At 37.2% G+C, this 23,406-nt stretch overlaps 1 protein-coding gene across 5 annotated transcripts in view; it reads left to right on the top strand.

Annotated features, from left to right (window-relative positions):
* CDIN1 (CDAN1 interacting nuclease 1) overlaps positions 1-23,406 on the top strand; it is a 222,339-nt gene that overhangs the window by 109,202 nt on the left and 89,731 nt on the right. The window contains exons 9-11 of one of the 5 annotated variants that reach the window (XM_060098281.1): positions 8,641-8,706; positions 9,294-9,417; positions 16,409-16,434. In XM_060098281.1, the coding sequence (XP_059954264.1) occupies positions 8,641-8,706; positions 9,294-9,417; positions 16,409-16,415 (197 nt within the window). In that variant the 3' untranslated portion in view covers positions 16,416-16,434. Of the gene's footprint in view, positions 1-8,640; positions 8,707-9,293; positions 9,418-15,005; positions 15,049-16,408; positions 16,435-23,406 lie in introns of those variants that run through there. The other 4 variants (XM_060098282.1, XM_060098278.1, XM_060098280.1 and 1 more) reach the window with 4 other exon arrangements.

Below are 23,406 nucleotides of genomic sequence, written 5' to 3' on the forward strand. Positions count from 1 at the left end.
CTTCAAATCTGGACTACTTTCAAAAGACAAGGATTCTTATTGTTTATATATTACCCCTTTTTAAGAATTATGACTTCCTGAAATTTTTTATCTCATTTAAAATTTTCTACCTATTGTGCTCGATATGTCATTTTATAAAATACATATTTTATCTGACCTCTGTAAAACAGAGAGGTCAGATAAAAGAGAAAAATAAAAATAAATCACTTTTATGTTAACCCTAATAATTTCTTAAATTTTCTTGATTTATAACCATGTACTGAGCAGTTGCTATGGCACAAGATTTCACCAGGCACTATTGGAAAGAAAGAGAGTCCTTTTCATTGAAGATTTGGGTATACTCATGGATTTATCCTATCTTGTAAATTTATCCATTTTGTACTTCTCAAAATGTATATTGTATTAAGAGGAGTCAACGTTGAATAAATGACTTTAGTTTCTCCAACTCGAAAATATATTTTATTCACATATTTGTTCAAAAAATAAGTTACTGAGTCAGGTACTATTTTAAGCATTAGACATAAGTCAGATAAAGTCCCTGCTTTTGTAGCGTTATGGTCTAGTAGGGAGACAAGTTACAAACAAATGAATACAGGTAATTTCTAGCAATTTTCTCAGAGTTCTTGTAATTCTTTTATTCATTATTCATTCATTCTTTTCAGTTAACTTTCGTCGCGTATGTTCTCTGCATGCCAGGAACTATACACTAATTAGTACGAGGATGATGACAAACACTCCCGCCGTCCGGCTGCTCAGTCACACACACTGCTTGTCCGTCCCAGTAAGAATGCAGTTTCATCTAGTGCATCTCACTTGATTGTCTTGATAGTGAAAATAAATACATTCAAGACTGTTATCCTGCTTCTCCTATGAAATTTTTGAAAGAAAGGAAAATCAATAGCTACCCTTTACATATGAAGAAAATGCTACTGGCTCATAAGCTACTTTTCCTGAAGTGGTGATAGAATTTTACTTACTCATCTGTTCTCTCTCAGTCGCCCCTTCCTGCTTCCATGTTCTTCTCGGACAGCTAGTTGAGCTCATTAGCTTGGCTGTCTTACCACTAAGCTAACCACTCTTTCTTTTGGTGCAGCAGACAGATACCTTTAGTACTTGCTATGGGCAGGTACCATTAGGGATAAAAAAAAAAAAAAAAAAAAAAAAAACTTAAGTCAAACATGGAGCCTTCCAGGAAAATTTCAGATAAGTAGAGGTCAGTTCTTTCCGAGGATAGTTAATTTAGAATGAATATTTATTGATCGGCATTTAAAGTCTCAGAAAATGTGAAGAGCCTGCTGCCCACTTTTAGGCTTGAAAGCACAAAGAACCCTTCTTAAACTTTAAATTGACCAGTGTCACTTGTGACCATCCTTATCCCCTCTGCGAAGAGTTTGTTCCATTTCTAACATCAGTGAAGTAGAAAATGTATTATGTCTACTGATGGAGATGTTTTAATTTGTATCTCTCAAGTAATTAATGAAACCACGTTTTGTTATATCCTCTCTCTGTCTCTGTCTCTCTGTCTGTCTGTCTCTCTTTTTTGAGGGGGTGAGAGGAGAGATTTGGACAAAAGGCAAGGGAGGAAAGGAAAATAGTGACTTCCAGAAGATGACAAGACTGTTTGCACTGTTAGGGAAGATATGAAAGAGCTTGTACCAAAGACTCAAGATGAACCATTCATCCTCCATGGGTTGGCGTATCTCCAGGTCGGAGGGACTTTCATTAGTGACTTCCACAGCCACTGTCTGGTGCAAATTCTTGTTAAGTTTGGCTTAATAAGGATGGCTCTGGAGTTATTTTATTCTTTCCAGTGAATGTTGCCCTGTTAGTAGAAGCTAACAATTATTTTGAGTGACACCTGAGAGACATTTGCTTCATCCCTTCCTCACCCTACCATGTTTGGTCTTGCCTTATGACAAACCAGCATATTTTACATGGGTGCTTTTCTAGCATCCATGTATTACTCTGTGGGGCTCCAGGAGGGTGTAATCTGTAAAGCCAAATAGGCTTAGTGAAGGATGTCCCTTGCCGTAAGAAATTAGGATCTTTGTTTCTAAGAGTTCATCTACTCCTGCTGCTTTATTCCCCACCTGAAGCAGCAGTGCTCTGGGGAAGTGATTATGATGTGACAAACGGGGGATTATGACTTTAGGTGAAGAATAGGCAGTGGGAATAGATGAGATTTAGAATACTAGGATTGTGTTTACATGCAGATGTTAGCAGTAGAGGTTAAGAGACTAGAAATAAAACATATGGTTATATAGGCTAAAGGGAACTGAGATGGTTGGGTATTTCAGAAGGTATCAACTATTTAAATTCCTAACTAAAGGTTAAAAATTAGATGCAGTTTTCAGGGTAACAGGAACATTATATTGGGGGCAGGATCTGGAGAATCTGGGGCCTGTTCTCCCCTTCCTGAAGAAGTTGTCAAGGTGAGGGACCATCTTTACTTACTTGCCTTACTGAATATGCTTGTGCACGCTTCTCCCTGGGATCAAGAGAAAAGAACCACAGACGTGTGTATGCTGCTGAAAGACAGGTTCTTTGGAACTTTGAAGACAGGTTACCCTGCCCACTTAATGATGGTAGTCTTCCTGCTTCAGGCCCACAGCTCTTCCGTCACCATTGCTCTGGTTAGATAACTCACATCTGCCAATATCTGCTCTCCTGGCTACTGATGATAAATTAAAACTTTTGGTTGTAAGTGACAGAAATCCAGTCCAACTAGATTATATGCACACACAAAAAAGGAGAATTTATTAGTTCAGAGATATACCCGTGAAGTCCAAAGGAGAAGTTTGCTTCTGGTGTGTCTAGAATCCAGAAGACGAAACAGTGTCATCAGTTCTCCTCTTTTTTCCCTTTTGTGTTCTTTTTTTCCCTGTTGGCTTCATTCTTAGGCAACAAAGATGATCCCTGGCAGTTGCTAATTTGTTTACTCTTGAGAGTTTGTAATTCCAGGGAACAGTGGTGCTTCTCGTTGGCCTCATAATGAACCTTAGAAAGGGCTCTGATCAGTTATTCTGGGTCAAGTGTCCACTCCTGTGGCCAGTGGTGGGGGCGGGAGGACCGCCCACCAGAATCACATTGTGAGAGTAAGGTGGCAGTGCCAGACAGGGCAGAGTACAGGACAGAAAAAATCAAATATCTCACCCCACAGAAAATTAGCTACAGGTTGGAGCTTTATTCCCCATAACCAAAAGGCATCGGGGGTCAAATCTGTTACTGTTATGGTTGGATTGGTTCCTTGGTCCTGTGTGTTTGTGTATCAGTGTGTAGAGATCACTTTTATGTTTCAGAGCTGCTAATGTGCCTCCCTCCATTGAGATTTGTTCAGGGACAATAGGGTCTTAACATCAGTAACTACACCTCAAAGAGCTGGGGCAGACAAAGGCTAACATTCATCCATTCCACAGAATTTTGGAGTTAGAAAGGGCTCTGTGACCATCCAGTCTCCCTGTTGTGTTTAGTGGAAACTTGCCCCAGACGTTTCATCACAGTTACTGCCTTCCCCCTCCCAACAACTTGCCCTGAATTCTTTTTACTCTACCATGCTGATTTGTCCCTTCTCTTGTGGCATTAAACCAAAAGAACTTAGAGCGATGCAGTATAAAATATGGAAGAGTTTTGCTTTTGTTGTCTATGTTCATGTCCTCTGTCTCCACAGCCACCAGTCAGCAGGGGCCAGCCTACCTTGCCTCACTTTGCACTGTCCTGGTTTGTGACCTCTCATTTGTTGCCTATCTTTAGGGCACTTCAATTTTCACAAGTATTGTCCCCTAAAGACATAAGTAAAGGACAAGGTCAGAGCAGTCAGTTGTATTCCTTATTAGTGGCTTTGATAAGAGGCTATGGGGGAAGAGGTTAAAACTAATGGCTGTAATGCAATTTTTAGGTTCTCTAAAGATTTCATTCGTCGGTGTTTTCGCTCTCCCCATTAAATGCATATCTGTTCGGTGTACCTTTGCCCATGGTTTGCATAGCACAGTAACATCTATTACCAAAACCCTGCTAACTTCTTAAATTGGAAAGGCTGTGAAACTTACTCTTAGAGAATATAAAAATATGGGATGCAAAGGTCATAGCACCAATTATTGAATGAGACAGTATTTTGGGGGGAAAAAACCCTAGAAAAACAAGATACTAGAGTAGAAAAGATATACTGTAGTTTTCACTTGTATTGATGTGTATTTTTTGCCCTTCCGCAATTTAGTAAAAATGTAACAGGTGTTAAAAGGTTTCTTTTTGTACGAGGTATTTTAACCTAGCATTTTAGAAACGTTTTGACAAATTCATAGATAAAAGACCATGTCAGAATATTATTTTTCTTTTCAGTTTCAGATGTTATGAACTGGAATTTTGCATAATTTCTCTGGGAAATAACTGTATTTCTTAAATTTAAAGTCTTTTAAGAAAAAAAAAGAAAACCTCAAACTTCTTGGCAGTCCTCATGCCATGCTATGATTCTTAAGTATATGTTAACTAGTTTCAGATGTGTTTTGTTCTCTGACTCAGAATCACGCCTTTATTTTAAAAAAAAGAAATTGTGTAATCAGTACTTAATTGCTTTGGATATTTTGGGCATTTAGAGGAGAGGGTAATTAAAAGGCCCGAGAAATTAAACTTTCACAGTGTTCTTTACATATGTGTGATTCCTTTTTTAAAATGTCCTCTAAAGGCAAGCCTGACAACTTAAAAACAAATGAAGATCTGGATTGTCTTTTAAAATGTAACATCAGTTTTATCTGTGGATGCAGTTTCATTGGTTTTTTAGTTCCATTGAAGAAAGGATCATTAAAATGCTAGAGATCAAGTGATTATTTCGTTCATCTCCTCTTCGGTCAGGTGTCAACTAAATACTATCCAACAGATAGCCATCCCCTCTCTTGCGTTTCCAAATCTTTTAGGAGGAAAATGAGAAAAATTTCCCCACTTCATAAGTGTTACACATGATCAAATTTAAATACTTGCCATAATTAAGAGTGGTATATTGTCTGTTGGGACAAACCAGTACTTGGTTGTGGTGGGCTCTTGTCTATATCTGGCTATTTGAGAGGCCCAGGTGTTGGCAGTCACTTAACTTCTCTTGGCCTCTTTTATCATGTATAAACTGGAAGGTTGGAAGACTTTACAAGCTCAGAAATACTGTGTTTCTTAAGGCACACTATCTAAATACCCTACATTTTGTGGATCTAGAGGCTAACAAGTCTGCTTTTAAGTGAGAATATTCTTATATTAACTTTGATAATGAACACTTGAACAATGACATTAACAGGCTTGTACTTATGAAATATATTAGGTGTTTTTAATATACCTTAAATCAGAAGAGCCCTACTTCATATTTGCTACATTCACTGAATAAGTTAGGTATACAGAATTTGGAGATTGATTTCATATTGATCCCCAGCAATTCTGGGAAGTTATACTAAAATTACTATTCTAAAACATTGCTGTTACTCTTTTTTTTCCCCCTTTCTAACTAATGTTATTCTTTCTTTTTTCTTAATCCTGACCATTTTTTCTTGAAGAAAACAGCAGGTTACTTAAACATCCAGTTTTCCACTTGGGAAGTTCAAAGAATCATAAGTAACCACTTGGTTCCAATATGTACAAAAAGCTCTAAAAACATGGATGAAACTTATGATTCCCAAGGAAAATATAAATTGCAAAACTGACTGTGTAAGAGATGAAGATCTAAACAGATCAGTAGCCATAAAAAAAAAAAGGGAAAAGTAACCAAAGAGCTACCCACTATAGTAGCAGCAGGCCTAGATTGCTTATTATGGGGAATTCTGCCCAAACTTTAAGGAATGGATAAATCCAATGTTATTTAAAATACTACAGACCAAAGAAGAGGGTAGGAAAACTTCCCATGAGTAGTCCCTTCTTTGATGACCAAGATGTACCTCAGAGCAGACAGCTGGGGCCAGGGGTGAAAGATAGCAGTGAAAGTCATCAAATACAACCTTGAACTTTGGGTCACTTTTGTTGTCTCTTAAATCAGGAAAGAAAATTATTAAGTCAGTCCAGGTGGGCTTTGCAGAAGACATGGGTATTCTTAAAAATGCATTTATATTTTATTCAGTTACCCTTTTGAGTCTTAAATATGTGCCAAGCATATGTTGGTGGTGAGAATGGAGCAGTGAATAGGCCCGGGATTTGGGAGACAGGCACATGCACAGTGAGACAAGGGAATGAACAAAGAAGGAGGCAGAAGGGAAGTCATGTGGGATGATGACCGAGCCATAACCTCGAGATCCTAGAGTTGGAACCCTGACCCACCCAATGGTCAAGCAAATTTTAAATCCATACCCAATGGTTTGGATAATGATCTAATGGTAAGAAATCTTTGAAGGTCTGGGAGCCAGGAAAGGAGCATAATGCAAAGACCAGGAAATCAGGTCAGATGGGTGGGGCTGACCTTAAAAATCTCCCAGTAGGATGATCCATGATAGAAACTTCCTTCTCCTGGGACCTAGACCAGGTGAGCAAGGCCACCTGTTCATAAATGCTACTTCCTATACTTGCACTCTCATCTTCTCTGAACTTTGCCAAGTTGTACCCTCCTCCTTTGTTAGGAAATCTAGGTTGAAAGAAATAGTGTGAAGATCGAAACAAGGCAGGTAAGGCAGTGAGAGTTTAGAAAATAAACAGAGAAGATACCCAATACATAATAACATAGTACTTCCGATATGTGGAATAACCTCTTTAAAAAAAAAAAAAAGCATAATATCTGGTGGTGACACAGACTCCTAGAAGCTGTCTTTTGAGTACAGTTACTATTGAATCAACTTCATATTGAGAGGGAGGGAAGTGGGGGGGTGGCATGGAGAAAGCATATGAATACTCTTGTACTTTGAGGTTCTCCACAGAAAGATGGAAATATTTCCTAGCGTCACCTGATGTTTATCTTCAGGAAATTTAAATTGTAAGTATTGTGTTAGTAATTTTGTCGCAGTGAACAGGAGTGTAGCATCTGCCTTTTAAGGGATTTTAGTGTGTGCGTTTAGATTGCTTGATGACCTTTGAAATTTTGTTTTGAGCTGCTGTCAGAAACATAATCATTTTTCTTTCTGAAACAGATTTTAACATCTGCAAAGGTTGATCAAGCTAGGATGGTTTTAATAAAATATTAATCTCTCTTTTTTAATGTCAACCCAGCTTTTAAAACTGTTCATCAGCTACCTGAAACATCAGCTCAAGGCACCTGGGTTGATTTAATAAATGCCTTTTCCATTAAACATTCTTGTAGCCAGAATGCATTTAGAGGATAGAAATTTTTTCAGTCTTGTTCATCCACAGTCCAGTTTTCCAAATTCTCTTGTTTTTAAAGTAAGATTAATTTTATTTCCTTATTTCAACAATTAACTTAGAATTTTTTATATTTCAAGCAGGGGAGATTGTTTCAAATTCTAGCATCAGTCCTTCAAAATTTGGATAAAGGATAACAACTGTAACCAAATTTAATTTAAATATCTAGTTTAAATATGTGCCTTGTTATTAAAAGGTTATTTACATTTAAAATGCTGACCTTTCAGGATGTACACAGAAGTGTTCTAAAACAGAGTTTCTGAACATTGGCCATGAAACCACTGTCTTGGCCTGATAAATGGATTGGAAATAAGCTACCCAACAACTGGGAATGGGCCATTAATTTTAATCAAAGGTGATGCAAGAAGGCGAATGGGATGCATGACAATGTCAACAGCCCAGTAGGTGTTAAGAGACCACACAGCCTTCCTTGTTACTTGGTTGGGCCATTAGTTGAGGTTGGGTGAAGACAGAAAGCCATGTCTGGAATTGAATGACCAGGTCACTCCAAAATCTAACAGAGAACTGCTCATTTCAGAATCACACTGTAATGCCGTTAGAAGTCAAGGACAGCGTTTAGAAAATATTGGAGGACTTTTTTTTTTTTTTAACCAAGCACCTAAGTAGTTTTTTTCCAACTTTGTCAAGCACTCTGTTTTCCTGCCTCCTTTCCTTCTGAATGGCTCATTGATATTTACAGAGGATCAAGAAATCGAACAGACTTAGAAAAAAATCTCAAAGCCCGTTTGCTTTTCAGAATTACATATTGTTAGTTGTAAAACTTTGGTAAATGCCAGAAACAATAGCCGACCAAAGGTATTAAGCAGGGTAATTAATTCTCTGTAGGGATCTCACTGTCCTTGTCTCTTTCTTATGTTCTTGTATGTAGGAATAGTTTCACTAATTGAAACTAAACTTTCTTAATTGCTTTAATGAAAGCATTTGTTTTATAATTGTAAAGGCAAATGTCAATATTGGCTTGATAACATTAGTGATATTCATGGTGGTAGAAGGCTTTTCTCTTAATCAGTAAGTATACTTCATTATTTTGAGTATCTTCAATTATAAGAAAGGTAGCGTATGACAGCTTGAATTAATGATGTTTATAATAAAGACATTAAAATGCAGAAGGGACAAAGAGGCATTTTTATATCTATGCTTCCAGTTTGTTATGAAAGTTCATTTATTCCGACACAGCATTGCATATATAAGAATGATATGTATGACTGCATTAGTAATTTTTACACATTTTTAAGAAAGAAAAGCAATTATATTGCTGTCTTGTTAATGGAATACTGTGATAAGTAATAGTATTTGTTCATCCTGTAGATGAAGATCAGCTCCGTGCAAAGGGTTATGACAAAACACCAGACTTTATTTTACAAGTACCCGTTGGTAAGTCCTTAAACTCTGCTATGCATTTGTTTATATAGAAAAGGGATGTGTTTTTCCCATAGCTTTGAAAAATTGTGTTAATGTTAGCAAATGTTACCAGAGAATCTAGATTAGCTTGATAATTTCGTATCTAAAAGTGTGAAATAATTGCAAAAGATTATTTTAAAATAGCAGAAAATTATAGGTTTAGAAGAAACCTATGCCTTAAAAACTTTTATGTATATTTGAGAAATAAACATGTGTTCTAAAGACATTTTGGTTACCATTTTCAAGTCATTTCTCTAAGTACCGAATTTTTAACACAGGGTTCTATTGAAAAGCCAGGCTCACTTGGTTTGCTTTCACATTACTTGTCAACTTATACAGGCAGTCTCAGAATAGGAGAGAGACTTTTGTAAATGATGAAAATAAAAGGGATGTGACTGTAGCATAAATGTTCTTTGTTACGAACATATACGATGTGTTGTTTTATAATTACATCCATAGATGATGGTGAGGGCTAAGCCTCTGTTCATGAATGTGAAGCATAGAGAGACCCAGACAGAGTTCAAAATTTTCAATTTTCCCTTCCCTTTGCTCTATATTAGTAATGCTTTGTCCCTTAGCTGTAGAAGGGTACATAATTCACTGGATTGAAAGCAAAGCCTCATTTGGCGATGAATGTAGCCACCACGCCTACCTGCATGACCAGTTCTGGAGCTACTGGAATAGGTAAGGCCCCATTATTTTTATCTTAAGATAAACGATACTCAGCTGAAATCTCATTAGAAAAAAATATTTTGTTTAGCTGGTAAAAATGCTAGTAGCCTTTGTTTCTAGTAAATACCGAGACTTGATTAATGTATTCATTTCAGGTAATTTCAACTTCTTTGCTTTCATAATGTAGCTTCATTTTTTAAAACGAAAAATCTCTGCATAATGTCAAAATTAGTGTAGACGTCATTTTCCATTTTACAGTGATGATATTGGTGTCACTTAAAATATGAAAAATAGGATGTGATATATATTATGATATTGACACTGACTTTTATCCTCTTGATGTGGAAGTTACGCTTTCTGTCAGATCTTAAAAAAATATTTTATCCTCAGCTCTCTGAGGGAAGTATCCAAACGATATGAAAGATCAAAACAAATTACCTTCCAGTGGTAGAAAATAGTTTACCTACCAACTTCAACCAACATTCCCAAAGGCATGGAGATCTCAGTGGTTAAGAAAAGGATGGTGTTGGAGGAGGGGGGAGGATGCCATATTACTGAGTACCCACCATGTGTCTGGGCCTGCAGATTATCTCAGTTAATACTCACAAGAAAGTTACTTTTATTCCCATTTTACAGATAACTAAACTGATACTCAGAGAAAATGTAACTATGGGTACAACTAGTTATCGTGCATTGTCTTTCTCACATCTAAATCTGTGCTACTTTTAGCACAACTCTATTGTAATTTACAGTACAACTGTTGAAACTTTGGCCTTTGCTATTATTGGAGTCCCAAGCTTTCACACCACATATTTTTTACCCCTTAGATCAGAAGGCGGGTCAAGGGGTAACCTTCCTAGATTAACTGTGTTCCTCGGTCACTGGCCAACTGTAAGAATACAATAATAAGATGACATTGGTCCGATCATTAAGGAGAGAGACAGTAGCATCTGTGGACAGTACTCTTACCCTGGAAAAAAACAGTGACAGCCTACAGAATTTGGCATTATATTGTTACTCAGCTTTACAAAAGGCCAGTGAACCTCTCCCGTAGCAGATGTGCTAAACTAAGCCCACTTTTTGCCATGGTAACAATGATCATGACAAAATGCTAAATGTAATGGCTTTCTTGATTTTCTTGTGTAATTGTGCATAGCATCCGAGCTTTACTTTACAGGGATGGAGGAGGAAAGTGCAAAATGTTTTAGAAATCAATGCTGCTTCAGCGTTTCCTGTCTTTTATTCAGCCATTATTCAAATCAGCAGTAATGTGACAAATTGAATTTCAGATTTTTAGCAATTTTATGATGAGTTTGAAATAGTAAAGAAAGCATCATTTTTGATATTATAGGGAAAGCAATGACAAGAAAATTAAATTGCATAAGTTTAGGTTGCTAAGGGATTTTTAAAAAACTGGTGAGCTCAATCATTATGCATTGAGACTGTCTCCCCACTTTGGTACTGATCAAGCCTTTTATGAGAAACAATTAGAATTTGAATCCCAAATAGTAGAGCTTACTTGAAAATTCCAAAGGCACATCTTCATTCTAAAACAACTCAACTGTTGTTTGAATGTCTACTCTGTGCTTAGCCCTCCCCATTTTAGAGGCTGATTAAATAATCAAGTCACGTGTATGGTAGAACTATGGATTATTCACATGACCGGAGGGGCATTTGAGCAATGGATAACTTAATAGTTTGACTTGGACTAGATTTTGGATTATTTTGTTGCCTGCTGCTGTTTTAAATTTTAATGATGTTTTATTTACACTACTATTGACTTACATTTCCTAAACACATTGTTTGAATGTATACCAGCTAAGTGGATATAGTTCATTTAGGGCATATTGTGTGGTAAGGGAAAGCCAGCCTTAGTTTTGAGTGTTCCAGATCATTCAAGGGGGGAATGCTCTACACAAAAGTCACTAGTTCACAGAATGTCTGCAGAGAGGCCAAGAAATGCATATCATGCTGACATTCAATATGGAACATAGAGGCATTTACTTGGATATAGAATTTTGGTTGTAATAATGATACAGACTTATCAGTGATGAGGCATTTTGACAGAAGGAGAACTTAGCACAGTTATGAAAGTTTGGGATCCTACTTTTTTTATATTTTGCCTCAACACAACTCACACAGCATTAGCTAAAATTCTTCAGAGTAGGAAGAAATCTTTCCCACCTATAGGTAGCCTTTCAAGGAGGCTGTTGGTTGGCATTTGGGTTAATTGCTTTATTTGTATGATAAGCCTCTAGTCAACATAAGAACTGTTTTCTAGTCACACTATTTTTCTTTTTTTCTTCTAGTTTTATTGAGATATAATTGCTATACAGCACTATGTAAGTTTAAGGTATACAGCATAATGATTTGACTTAGACATGAAATGAAAAAATTGTCACATTATTTTTAGATTAAATGTTGGATTTTATGATAAGACTGTTCAATGTTTGTGGAATCATAATCTTGTCTAAGCCTCTTTTTCCGCATAAATAACTACAGAGCCCCTACATTTTAGTTTAATATTTCTCTAAGAGTTTTCTTTTTATGTAAATTAGTATTCTTACTCAGCCTTTCAGCAGCTCCTGATCACACCTTCCCTCTTTATTAAAACATGCTCTTTTTTTGGCTTCCAAAAGATATTCTTCTGGGTTTCTTCCCCACACACCAGCAACGTACTCTTGTCTCCTTTGCTATCTCTTCTTCCTCTTCCCAGCTCTAGACTGGAAGGCCCTGGAACTCAGGGCTCACCCCTCCTCCCTCTTCTGTCTACATTCTTCCTGGGTGCTCCCTGGAAGATCTCACCAGAGACTGTGGCTTTATATTCCATCTCTATGCTGCCATCTCCTAATTTTTACCCTCAGCCCTAAGATTCCCCCTGAGTATACATTTGTTCATCTATCCAGCTGGCTACTCAGTATCTCCTCCTGGTTATCTAATAGGTATCTCAGACTTTACATGTCCAAGATTAAACCCTTGACTTTCTTTCCCAAGCTTGTTACTCCCCCGTTTCCTCCCAAGCTCAACTAGTGACACCACAATATCTCCACATCCTCAACCCCGAGTATCATCACCAATCCATCAGCAAGTCCATTCAGCCCTACCTTCACCACCTCTCAAATTGTGCCTTGTATCACCACCCCACCTGCTGCCGCCTCAGTGTCTGTAAGCATCTCCTGGACAATTCCTGTAGCTTCCAAACTTGGTCTCCTCGCACTCAGCACTTGCACTCCTGTGGTCAGTGTTTCATACCCCAGCCAAATTGACTCTTGGAAAACATAAATCAGATTGGGTCGCTTCCCACCACCTTTAAAATAAAATCCAAACCCTTTACCGTGACATTCAGAGCCCTGCATGATCTGCCTCTCACCACCCCCAATTCTGTCTGCACCTGCCCCTCTCCCCTCACCTAAGGTTCTCTCTGTCTCTTATACTTCCTTGGCCACGCTGGCTTTCTCTGTCTTCCCTGAATCTACACTGCTTGTTTCTGCTTCCAGACCCTCACTCTGGCTAATCCTTCTGCTTGGACCTGTCTTCACTTGGATCCCCACATAGCCTGCCCTTTATGACATTCAGGTGTCTGCTCAAATTTCCCCTCCTCAGGGGGGCCTTCCCTAACCACCCAGTCTAGAAGGCATCACCCTCAGTCATCCTCTCTCCTCACTCGGCTTTACTTTTCTTCATAATACTTACTCCTGTCTGAGTGAATGAATAGACAGTAGTTGGAAACATTTATACAAACACCAATTTACTTGGTTTGAAAGAGCTTTACCTTTTATATTGCTATTTCTAATTACTACACGTAGGGTGCAGTTCATTCCTTTGTAATCAAAGCTTCAAGAGTTTTCTCCAGCTTAACTAACCTCAAACAAATTTAAATTTTGCAAGGTAGTCACCTTCCCTAAAATCAGATATTGAGTACAGAACATAAGCTGCCTTTTCAGCAAGTGGGCCCTCATCCCAGGTACGATCTTGATTAAAGAACTCCTCAGAGATGGAAACAACCTAAGTGTCCATCATCAGATGAATGGATAAAGAAGATGTGGCACATATATACAATGGAATATTACTCAGCCATAAAATGAAACGAAATTGAGCTATTTGTAATGAGGTGGATGGACCTAGAGTCTGTCATACAGAGTGAAGTAAGTCAGAAAGAGAAATACTGTATGCTGACACATATATATGGAATTTAAGAAAAAAATGTCATGAAGAACATAGGGGTAAGACAGGAATAAAGACACAGACCTACTTGAGAATGGACTTGAGGATATGGGGAGGGGGAAGGGTAAACTGGCAAAGCGAAAGAGCGGCATGGACATATATACACTACCAAACGTAAAATAGATAGCTAGTGGGAAGCAGCCGCATAGCACAGGGAGATCAGCTCGGTGCTTTGTGACCGCCTGGAGGGGTGGGATAGGGAGGGTGGGAGGGAGGCACAAAAGGGAGGGGATCTGGGAACATATGTATATGTATAACTGATTAAATTTGTTATAAAGCAAAAAAATAAAATAAAATAAAAAGAATTAGGATAATGAAATAAGCTTATTAACCTTTTAGGTCTGAAAAGGTCTAGATAAAAAAAAAGAAAAAAAAAAAAAAAGAACTCCTCAGAACTCTTCCAGTTCTGTGGGGTTAAAAGAATGCCTCTGAGAAGCAGCATTTGAACCATAACATAGCCCCAAATTATATAGGGCTATGTATACAATTGTATAGAAAATGCATATATATTTACATATATCTGTATATATATCTCATATACTTAGGGCTATATATATACAAATTGTATAAAAAAAAATATTTCTTTATGCAGTTGGAAAGAAAAAATACCTTCTCGTCCTACTTGTCTAGTCAAAAGGTGGGTTCTTTGACAATTTGACCTACATTACTAAGTTTATTTTTTTTATTGAGATGGTGACAGGTAAAGAAGAAACTAATTCTACAATGTGAGGCCAGAATATACATGGGTTCTAACTTGTGGCCTTTCAAAGAAGCAGAAGCAGACACCTTGTGCTCACTTTGGTGGTTGGAGATAAAGTGGGTCTGTTTAGATGAAAATACTGATGACTCTACATTACAAAGAACCACATGCAACCATACAGAGCATGAACAATGCCCAACAGCGCTGAGTCAAGAACACGGAAATCTCAGCTGTTAAGTTCAGCCCTGTCATCTGCCATTCTGGGCACATTCTGACACACTGTCAGCAGTGGAATCTATTTAAAACTAAAGTGCACTTGGTAGATATACCTCTCTCCTTCTCTCAAAGAAGATCTAAGCTTACTGACTGGAAAGAATATGGCAGAGTTTTGTTTGAGCATGATTTTCCAGTTTAGTGATCCTTGATGTAATGGGAGGAATCTGTCCTGTTCCTGGGTTTGAATCCAGGCCGTGCCACTCTCTGGTCCCATGACTGGGAGCAACTTGCTTAACGTCCCTCAGCCTTTGTTAGAGCAGTTATTTAATACATATAAAGCACTTTCACAGTGCTTGGCAGTCAACAAATATACTCTTCTCTGTCTCTTTTTCCTGTGTATCACTGTCCGATAGAATTTAGAAGTCTTCTGAGTAGATGTTTTAATTTCCTTCTTTGCCAGATAAACTCCTACTCGGCTAACTTCAGCACTCAGCTTGACTGACATCTCTTTGGGAAAACCTTCCTTCAGTTCACGATTGCGTTCAGTGCCCCTCCTGTGTTCTTCTAATAAGTTCATAGCATTTGTCAAATATTGTAATTGCTTGTTTATTTGCCACTCTCCTCCAGTATTAAGTATTGAGTTACGTCTTACCTATTTGTTTTATCCAACATCAAATGCCCAGAAGCTGGTGGAATGCCTGGCACATAGGTGCCAGTAGGTGATCAGTAGATATTTATTAAACAAATAAATATATGAATGGATTTCCTGATGCATAACAGATAGCAACGTTTTGAATCAACCATTAAGGATTTTGTTAGACACTGTGACATTAAAACACAATAAGACCAAACTTTTTTCTTTGAGAATGCCACTCTAAGGACAGTGAGAAAAATGCCTCATTTTTCTAGAGAACTTTTATAGACTTTTCAGATGTATAGACTTTTGCAGATCTATATCATGAAATATAGCATGTTTATTTACATACGAGTTTTAAAATAGAAAATAACTGATAAGTGGCAAATGCATTTTATGAAGTTTTTTAGGCAAGTATTTTTAATCTTATATTAATTATTTGCTTTCACAAAACTTCAGCAAGGTCTCTTGTTTGATATTTGACATGGAATGCCTTGAAAATCCTGAGCAGAAGCTATTCTCTAGTTTCTTTAGGGCTGCGTAAAACTGGGCCCACCTTAACACTTGGGGGCCTGGGACAAGAGTGTGATTGGAGGCCTATATACAATGTGCCCAAATATTTAAGGTTGTATATCAAGTTAACAGACAGTAAATAAAATCCGTTTTATCGTGCATGAAGATCTGGAAGTTCAGATTTGCATTAAGAATTCCTGGACTTCTTGGAGATCCAGGCTGCATATGGCAGTGTAGGAATACGTGCCGCCACTGCACAGCCCATCTCCCTTATCACCTTTGGCTCTATCCTACACCTGGGAAGGTTTTAAGCACAGCACAGCCTGCACATCCAAGCTCCATGTATTGAAACCTTCCCACAAACCTCTGCCCTTGGTCATCTCTCAGGCCAGAGGTGCACACTCTGGTGGTCTGCCCTCTTATCAAACAGGCAGGCCCTGAGAGTGGTCTCAGGACTATTTGATCAGGAAGTTCTGAGGTCCCTGGTAACATGGAGTGTGACTTAGAAAGGTATTGGAGGGAACAGACATCAGGTGAAGATGTCCCCTGTGCTCTGCAGATTCCTCACCCCATGCGCTGCCGTACAACCAGAGGAGGCCAGAGCAGAATCCTCTAAAGTTTGGGTCCAGGCCATGGACCCCTCTTGACTGGGAATAAAGGTATCAAAGGAAGCAAGTATATTTGTCTTCCAAAGTCATTTCTTGTGCTGATGTTAGGATATGAGGGGAGATGAGCACCAGAGGAAATATGGGCTTGATCACATTGATGTCTCACTGAAAAGATGAAGAGCTGAGTTCCATCTGTGGGATTTTTGAACCTTTGGATCCAGAGAGTCTACCCTCCTAGAGGCAATGGTAAGCTAATACCTTCTGCCACAAGAATCGATTTGACTTTAGTTCTTACCTCTAAGTATTTTTTAAAGATTGGTTATTTACTCAATGGTTTAATGATTGCTTTCTCTGGGCTGTGCTAACTTGAGAGGCAAGGCATTTAGAATGGGGCTGCCAAGCAGTTAGAGTTAAGGAAGGTATTTTTCAGAGGATGTCCAAAAGTTTTTCCTGTATGAAGATACTTCCAGGAAGCCTGCAATTAGCCAAATCACAGATTTCCAGTTATTTCAGTCTTGTTAACAACAAGGCTGATCACATCTGTCTTAGGTTGGAGAATGTGCCTCAGCTATAGAAGCTCTTGCAAACCTTCAATTACAGCAGCCTCAGAAGGCACTGCGGCTGTATACTAACAAGCAGTCATCACCAGCAACAAGAGAGAGATTGACTAATAATTAACAAATGCACTGGAGAAGGCCTCTCTGAAGGTAAAAATATAATAATTTGCTTTTCCATCTCTTATAGTGGTGCTGGTTGTGAGATACTGATGTCTCATTGTTCCAGAGAAATACTTGACACTGTTATTAGCTGGAGTAACCTCGAAATATTTTAAAAGGACGAAGGAAGTGTCTTCTGTGTAGATAGTACTTTTATGAGTTCTCATAATGGTTAAGTACCATTTTTTTCTGCATTTGGAGTATGAATAGCAAGAACTTTGCCCACCACAGAATTCATATTTTCTGCCATTGTTAATTGTTTTCAGCATTGACTTTAAATACAAAACTGAATGAGGAATAGAAATGCTATCTTAGGCCGTTGAAGTGGTATTTGCAATAAAGAGATAGTGGTTGAGAAAACTGGAATGAGTTAATCAAGGATTAAAGGGAAAGAAAATAGGCTTATAAGGAAATGTCAGTGAATCACAGTTTCTCAGAAAGATGTCTATCTGATACTACCTTCAAGCATATACAAGATTTTTTTTAGTTGGGGAGGGATGGTGCCTATTGACCAGTTTCCCAATTCCAGGGGACCAAAGAATTGTTGAAAACTTAACTTTTCTTGCTGAGCTATTAAGATAGAGTTAATATGAATCACATATGTTTCAGAAGTATTACCACAAATCAGACCAACAAGCAAATGATTGGGTGTCCATTCTAAGGATGGAAACACAATCGTTATGATTGTCCAGAGAGGGTAAGAGAAAAATAAAGGAAGTGACTCAGGAGCACAGTTAGAGTCAGGAGCCCAAGGATACAGAGTTCATTTTTGAAAGTAATTTTGGAATCATGGAGATCAGGTTGAAATTGCTGCTAAAATGGCTTGGGGTTTAGGATAGTGATTCTCAACCTTCACATGTATTAAAATCACATGGTTGGAACTTTTTAAATATTGATGTGAGATTCATCCCTGGAGAACTGATTTAATTGGTGTGTGGTGGAACCTGGACCTTAGGAGGTTTTTTTTGTTTCGTTTTGAAAACTTCTGATGATGACGTTGACCTGCATCAAGTTGAAGTCCACTTCTTTACATGGCCTTCATTTGCCAGCTAGCCCCAGCATTCCTAGCCTAGGTGCTTCTACATAGAGTCTTCATGAGAAAAAGAAGAGTTGTATTGAGGAATACTGGTTCAGATCAGCAAACACTTCACAGACACTTGTTAGTCACTTGGCATCTGGCCTCTGCCTTTGAGGGCTTCATAGTGAGGACTGAGGCAGTAAATTGCAAAGACAGAACCTGAACCCAGGTCTCCCTCTGAACTCACACCTGTGTTCTTTCTACTCCACCATGCAGCTTAATGTCAGTCATAGTGATAAATCTGTTATAAGAGGCTACTTACTCTGTCACTTAATGCAGGGATCCCCAACGCCTGGGCCATGGACCAGTACCAGTCCGTGACCTGTTAGAAGGCAAGCGGCAGGAGGTAAGCGGCAGGCGAGCAAGCGAGCGAAGCTTCATCTGTATTTACAGCCACTCCCATCACTCGCATTACCACCTGAGCTCTGCCTCTTGTCAGCATTATGGTGAGGTATATAATTATTTCATTATATATTGCAATGTAATAGTAATAGAAATAAAGTGCTCAATAAATGTAATGCACTTGAATCATCCCTAAACCATCACCCCCCACCCAACCCCGGTCCTTGGAAAAATTGTCTTCCACGAAACCGGTCCCTGGTGCCAAAAAAGGTTGGGGACCGCTGACTTAATGGGTTTGCTAAGCTGAAGCTAAAAACCTCTCCAGCATATGAGGTGTAGGTATTCACCCTCATGTGGTTCAAGAAAATGGGCCAGACGTTCTCTGTTGCTCTCCTTATTGTATATTCAAAATTCACATCTGTAGGATTAATATAAAATCCTGTCAGATATACATATCTATGTGCCCAGAAAATAACAACCCCTAAATTGTTGTATTTGAAATCTACAGAATCAGAGTTTTTTTATATATGGTACAGAAAAAAATAAGCGTGTAAAAAGTCTGTTTTAATAGTAACGGTGTTTTTAAAAACAGCTTTAATGAGATATAATTGACATACAATAAACTGCACATATTTAAAGTACATAATTTGACAAGTTTAACATATGTATAAACTCGTAAAATTATCACCATGACAAAGATAGTGACAAAGATACCTACCACCTCTACAAGTTCCTTGTACCCCTTTATAATCCTTCTTCTCAATCCCTTCAGTTGTCTCTGCACCCAGGCAACCCCTGATCTACTTTCTGTCACTATTCATTAGTTTATATTTTCTGTTTTCTGTAAATGGAATCATTCAGCATATACTCTTTTGTCTGGCTTTTTTTTTTTACTCAGTGTAACTATTTCATTATTCATTCATGTTGTTGAACATATCGAGTTCATTTTTTTCATTGCTGGCAAGTATTCAATTGTGTGGCTGTCCCACTGTTTGTTTATCCATTCACTTCTGGATAGACATTTAAGTTGTTTCTAGTTCTGGCTATTAGTAATAAAGTTTCCATGAACAGTCATGTAAAAATCTTGTATGGTTTCATCTCCCTTGGGCAAATACCTAGGAATAAAATAGTTGGGACATTTGGTAAGTGGATTTTTACCTTTTTCAAAATGATTAAACTGTTTTCCAAAGTGGTTGTACCATTTTATGTTCCCATCAGCAGTTTATGGGAGTTCCAGGTGCTCCCTTCGGTCAGTCTTTTTAACTTCAAACTTTCTAATAGTTGTGTAATAGTGTCTCAATGTGATTTTAGTTTTTCTGTAATGACAAATGATATTAAGAATCTTTTCATATGTTTATTTTTATCTGTTTGTCTCCTTTGGAGAAGCATCTGTTCAAATCTTCGGTTCATTTTTTAGTTGAGTTGTTTTCTTATTATTGAGTTTTCATAGGTTTAAAAAATATCATGGATTTAAGTCCTTTATCAGATATATGGTCAGATATGAAATATTGTCTTCCAGTCTGTGACTTGTCTTTTCATTCTCTTAACAGTGGCTTTCAAAATCAGAGGTTTTTAATTTTAATTTTAATAATCCAGTTTACCAGATTTTTTCTTTTATGGATTATGCCTTTGATGTCATATCTAAGAAATCTTACAGATTTAAAGACTTAAAGAAATCACAGAGATTTTACCCTTGTTTTCTTCTAAAAGATTTATAATCATATATTTACATTTAGGTCTAGCATCCATTTTCAGTTAATTTTTATGTATGGCATGATGTATGGCTTGAAGTTTATTTTCTTGGATATGGATATCCAGTTGTGCCAGAACCATTTGTTGAAAAGCCTATCCTTTCTCCCCTAAATAGCCTTTACACATATGTCAAAAATCAATTAATCATATATGTGAGGGCCTTTTTCTGAATTCCCTATTTTGTTCTGTTGGCCAATTTGTCTGTCTTTATACTAATTCTACACTGTATTGATTACTATAACATAATTTTGAAAACAGGTAGTGTTAGTCCTCCAACTTCATTTTTATTTTTCAAGTTATTTTTGTCTATTTTTGGTCCTTTGCATTACCATATGAATTTTAGAATCAACTTATAAATTCCTAAAAAAATCTGCTGGACTTCTGATTGGCATCACATTGAGTTTATAGGTCAATTTGGGACCCTATGTATTTTATATTTCTTGATTCTATAGGAAGTGATTTTTTTGTTTCAATTTCCAATTTATCATGTTAAAATAGAGGAATACAGTTGATTTGGTGTATTGATCTTGCATTGTGCAAGTGGGTAAAACTCATTTATTAATACTTTACTTATTTGGTAGATGCCATAGGATCTTCTATATAGACAACCATGTTGTTTATGAATAAAGACAGTTTGCTTCCTTTGTCAATTTGGATGCTTTTTTTTTTTTTTTTAGCTGCACTGCCTAGAATCTTGTATACAAAGGTGAATAGTGGTGAATGTGTATACCTTGTTCCTGGTCTTGGGGGAAAGGCATGTAATCTTTTACCGTTAAGAAGAATGTTAGCTATAGGTTTTTGTAGATGCCTTTTAGGTTTGAGGAAACTTCCACTATTCCTAGTTTGCTGAGAGTTTTTATCAAAATAGGTGTTGGATTTTGTCAAAATGTTTTTTCTGCATCTATTAAGATGATCATATGGATATTTTTAAATTAATTATTAATATGATGAATTACAGTGATTGATTCTTGAATGTTATACCAACCTTGCATCCTGGGATAAACCTCACTTGGTCATGAATCAATATCCTTTTTATATTTTGTTATATTTGATTTGCTAAAAATTTGTTAAGAATTTTTGCATTTGCATTCATGAGTGAGATTGGTCTGTGATTTACTTCTCCTTCTAAACTTTTTGTCTGGTTTTGGTATTAGAGTAATGGTGGCCTTGTAGTATGAGTTGGGAAGTATGCCCTTATCCTCAGTTTTCTGGAAAGTTTGTGTAGAATTGTTACTACTTCTTCATTAACTATGGGGTAGAATTTCCCAGTCAGATGATCTGGGGCTATTCTTTTGTGGGAAGATTTTAAACTACAAAATTGATTTATTTAATAGATACAGGGATTCAGGTTATCTATTTTTTTCTTGAGTGAACTTTGATACTTCGTGTCTTTTAAAGAGTTTATTCATTTTATTTAAGTTGTGGAATATATTAGCATAAAATTATTCAAAATACTCCCATATTCTTTTAATATCTGTAGAATCTGTAGTGATGTCACCTTTTTCATTCCTGATATTGATACTTTTGTCTACTTTTCCAGATCAGTCTGCCTAGAGGTTTTTCAATTTTACTGGTCTTCTGAAAGAACCAATATTTCATTTTATTGACTTTTTCCTGCTGGTTTTCTTTTTTCTTTTTCATTGATTTTTAATCTGTATTATTTATTTATTTACTTTTAGTTTCAGTTTCATTTGCTCTTCTTTGTCTAGTTTCCTAAGGTGGAAGCCTGAGGTTATTGATTTGAAACCATTCTTTCTTCCCAATACAAGCAGTTTAGTGTTGTACATTTGCCTCAAAGTACTGCTATAGCTGTATTACACAAAATGTTATATGTTGTATTTTTATTTTATTTGGTTCCAAATACTTTCTGATTTTTATTTTTATTTCTTCTTTGACCCACAGGCTATTTAGAAACATGCTGTTTTGTCCCCAAGTATTTGGAATTTGTTCACATAGCTTTCTGTTATTGGTTTCTAATTTAATTCCATTGAGGTCAGAAACAAACTTGAATCCTTTTAAAATTACTGAGACTTGTTTTACGACAAACTCTTTAACTGCCTGGTCTTCCCATTTCCCCAGCTCCATCTCTTCAACTCTGAGAAGGTTCTTCCTCCCCACATTGCCTCCTGGAAACTCTCTCCAGGCAGCAAGCTGGGGAAATCAAAGTGCTCGCCTCTTTTGTTTTCCATCATTCAGGGGTCACTGTCCCTCACTGCTTGCTATCTGTTGTTATCTATTTTGCTTTTTAGTTATTTCCAGCAGGAGGATAAATACAGTCCCTGTTACCTCATCTTGGATCCAAGTAGATGTCCTCTCAAGTATGGTTTTTAACATGTAATTTAACGCACTATAAACCAGTTTGTCTTGTTTAACATTAACCTTGTAATCTTACTTATGCTACATTAGACTTCATTGTCATCCTAAACAAATTTTCTTAAGCATCAACTGTGAGAGAGTGCTGTGGAAACCTTCAAGTTTGTTTCTTTTGATATCTCTCTTTCAAATAGACATCCATATATTCTCTCTCTCTTTCTCCCAGGCTTCTGACAGTTGGAATGGGATTTTCAGTCACTACTTTTTGCCCAACAAAAGGAAGGCTTTTCATATCGTTAAGGCCAAAGAGTGGATAATAAGCTTATGGTTGTTAGAAAGCAGCTTTCTTTGGTCATCTTTTGATAGCACTCACTAAGGGCTTCTGCTCCCTCTTAGACTAAAATAAAGCTAGGCATCTTTTGGTGAGATAGAACCCCGTTCACAGAAGTTATGGCTTTTCACCCCCTCCATATGTAAGAGACACATTTTTTCCATTTTTGACCATCTTCTGCTATTACATATCATTCAAGAATCTCCTGGGATGGGTGACTTTTATAGGTGATGAGGCTGCGTTGCCCTAGTTTACCCTTGCTTATTCTCTTCCCACACATGTGGAGTATGGAAGATGAACCATGCATATAATTTTCATGTCTCATACTCTTCTTCTCATAAAACAGAAATATATATGGATACATAATGGCCATGGTAAGCATCCTTTCCCTCTAATTTCTAATTGACCCTGGAAGTCATATTCTTGTGAAAATTAAATCTCCTATATGAATTCTGTTTATCCATTAACATGTCACTTACATTCGCTTGTGTTTTTCTTTTTCTTGCTCTCTCGTTTATATTCTTAGTGTACTTTTATGATTTGTGTGAATTCTACTTTCTTGTTTTACTCCCTT

The sequence above is a fragment of the Mesoplodon densirostris genome, chromosome 4 (assembly GCF_025265405.1).
Source record: "Mesoplodon densirostris isolate mMesDen1 chromosome 4, mMesDen1 primary haplotype, whole genome shotgun sequence".
In the NCBI taxonomy this organism is placed as follows: domain Eukaryota; kingdom Metazoa; phylum Chordata; class Mammalia; order Artiodactyla; family Ziphiidae; genus Mesoplodon; species Mesoplodon densirostris.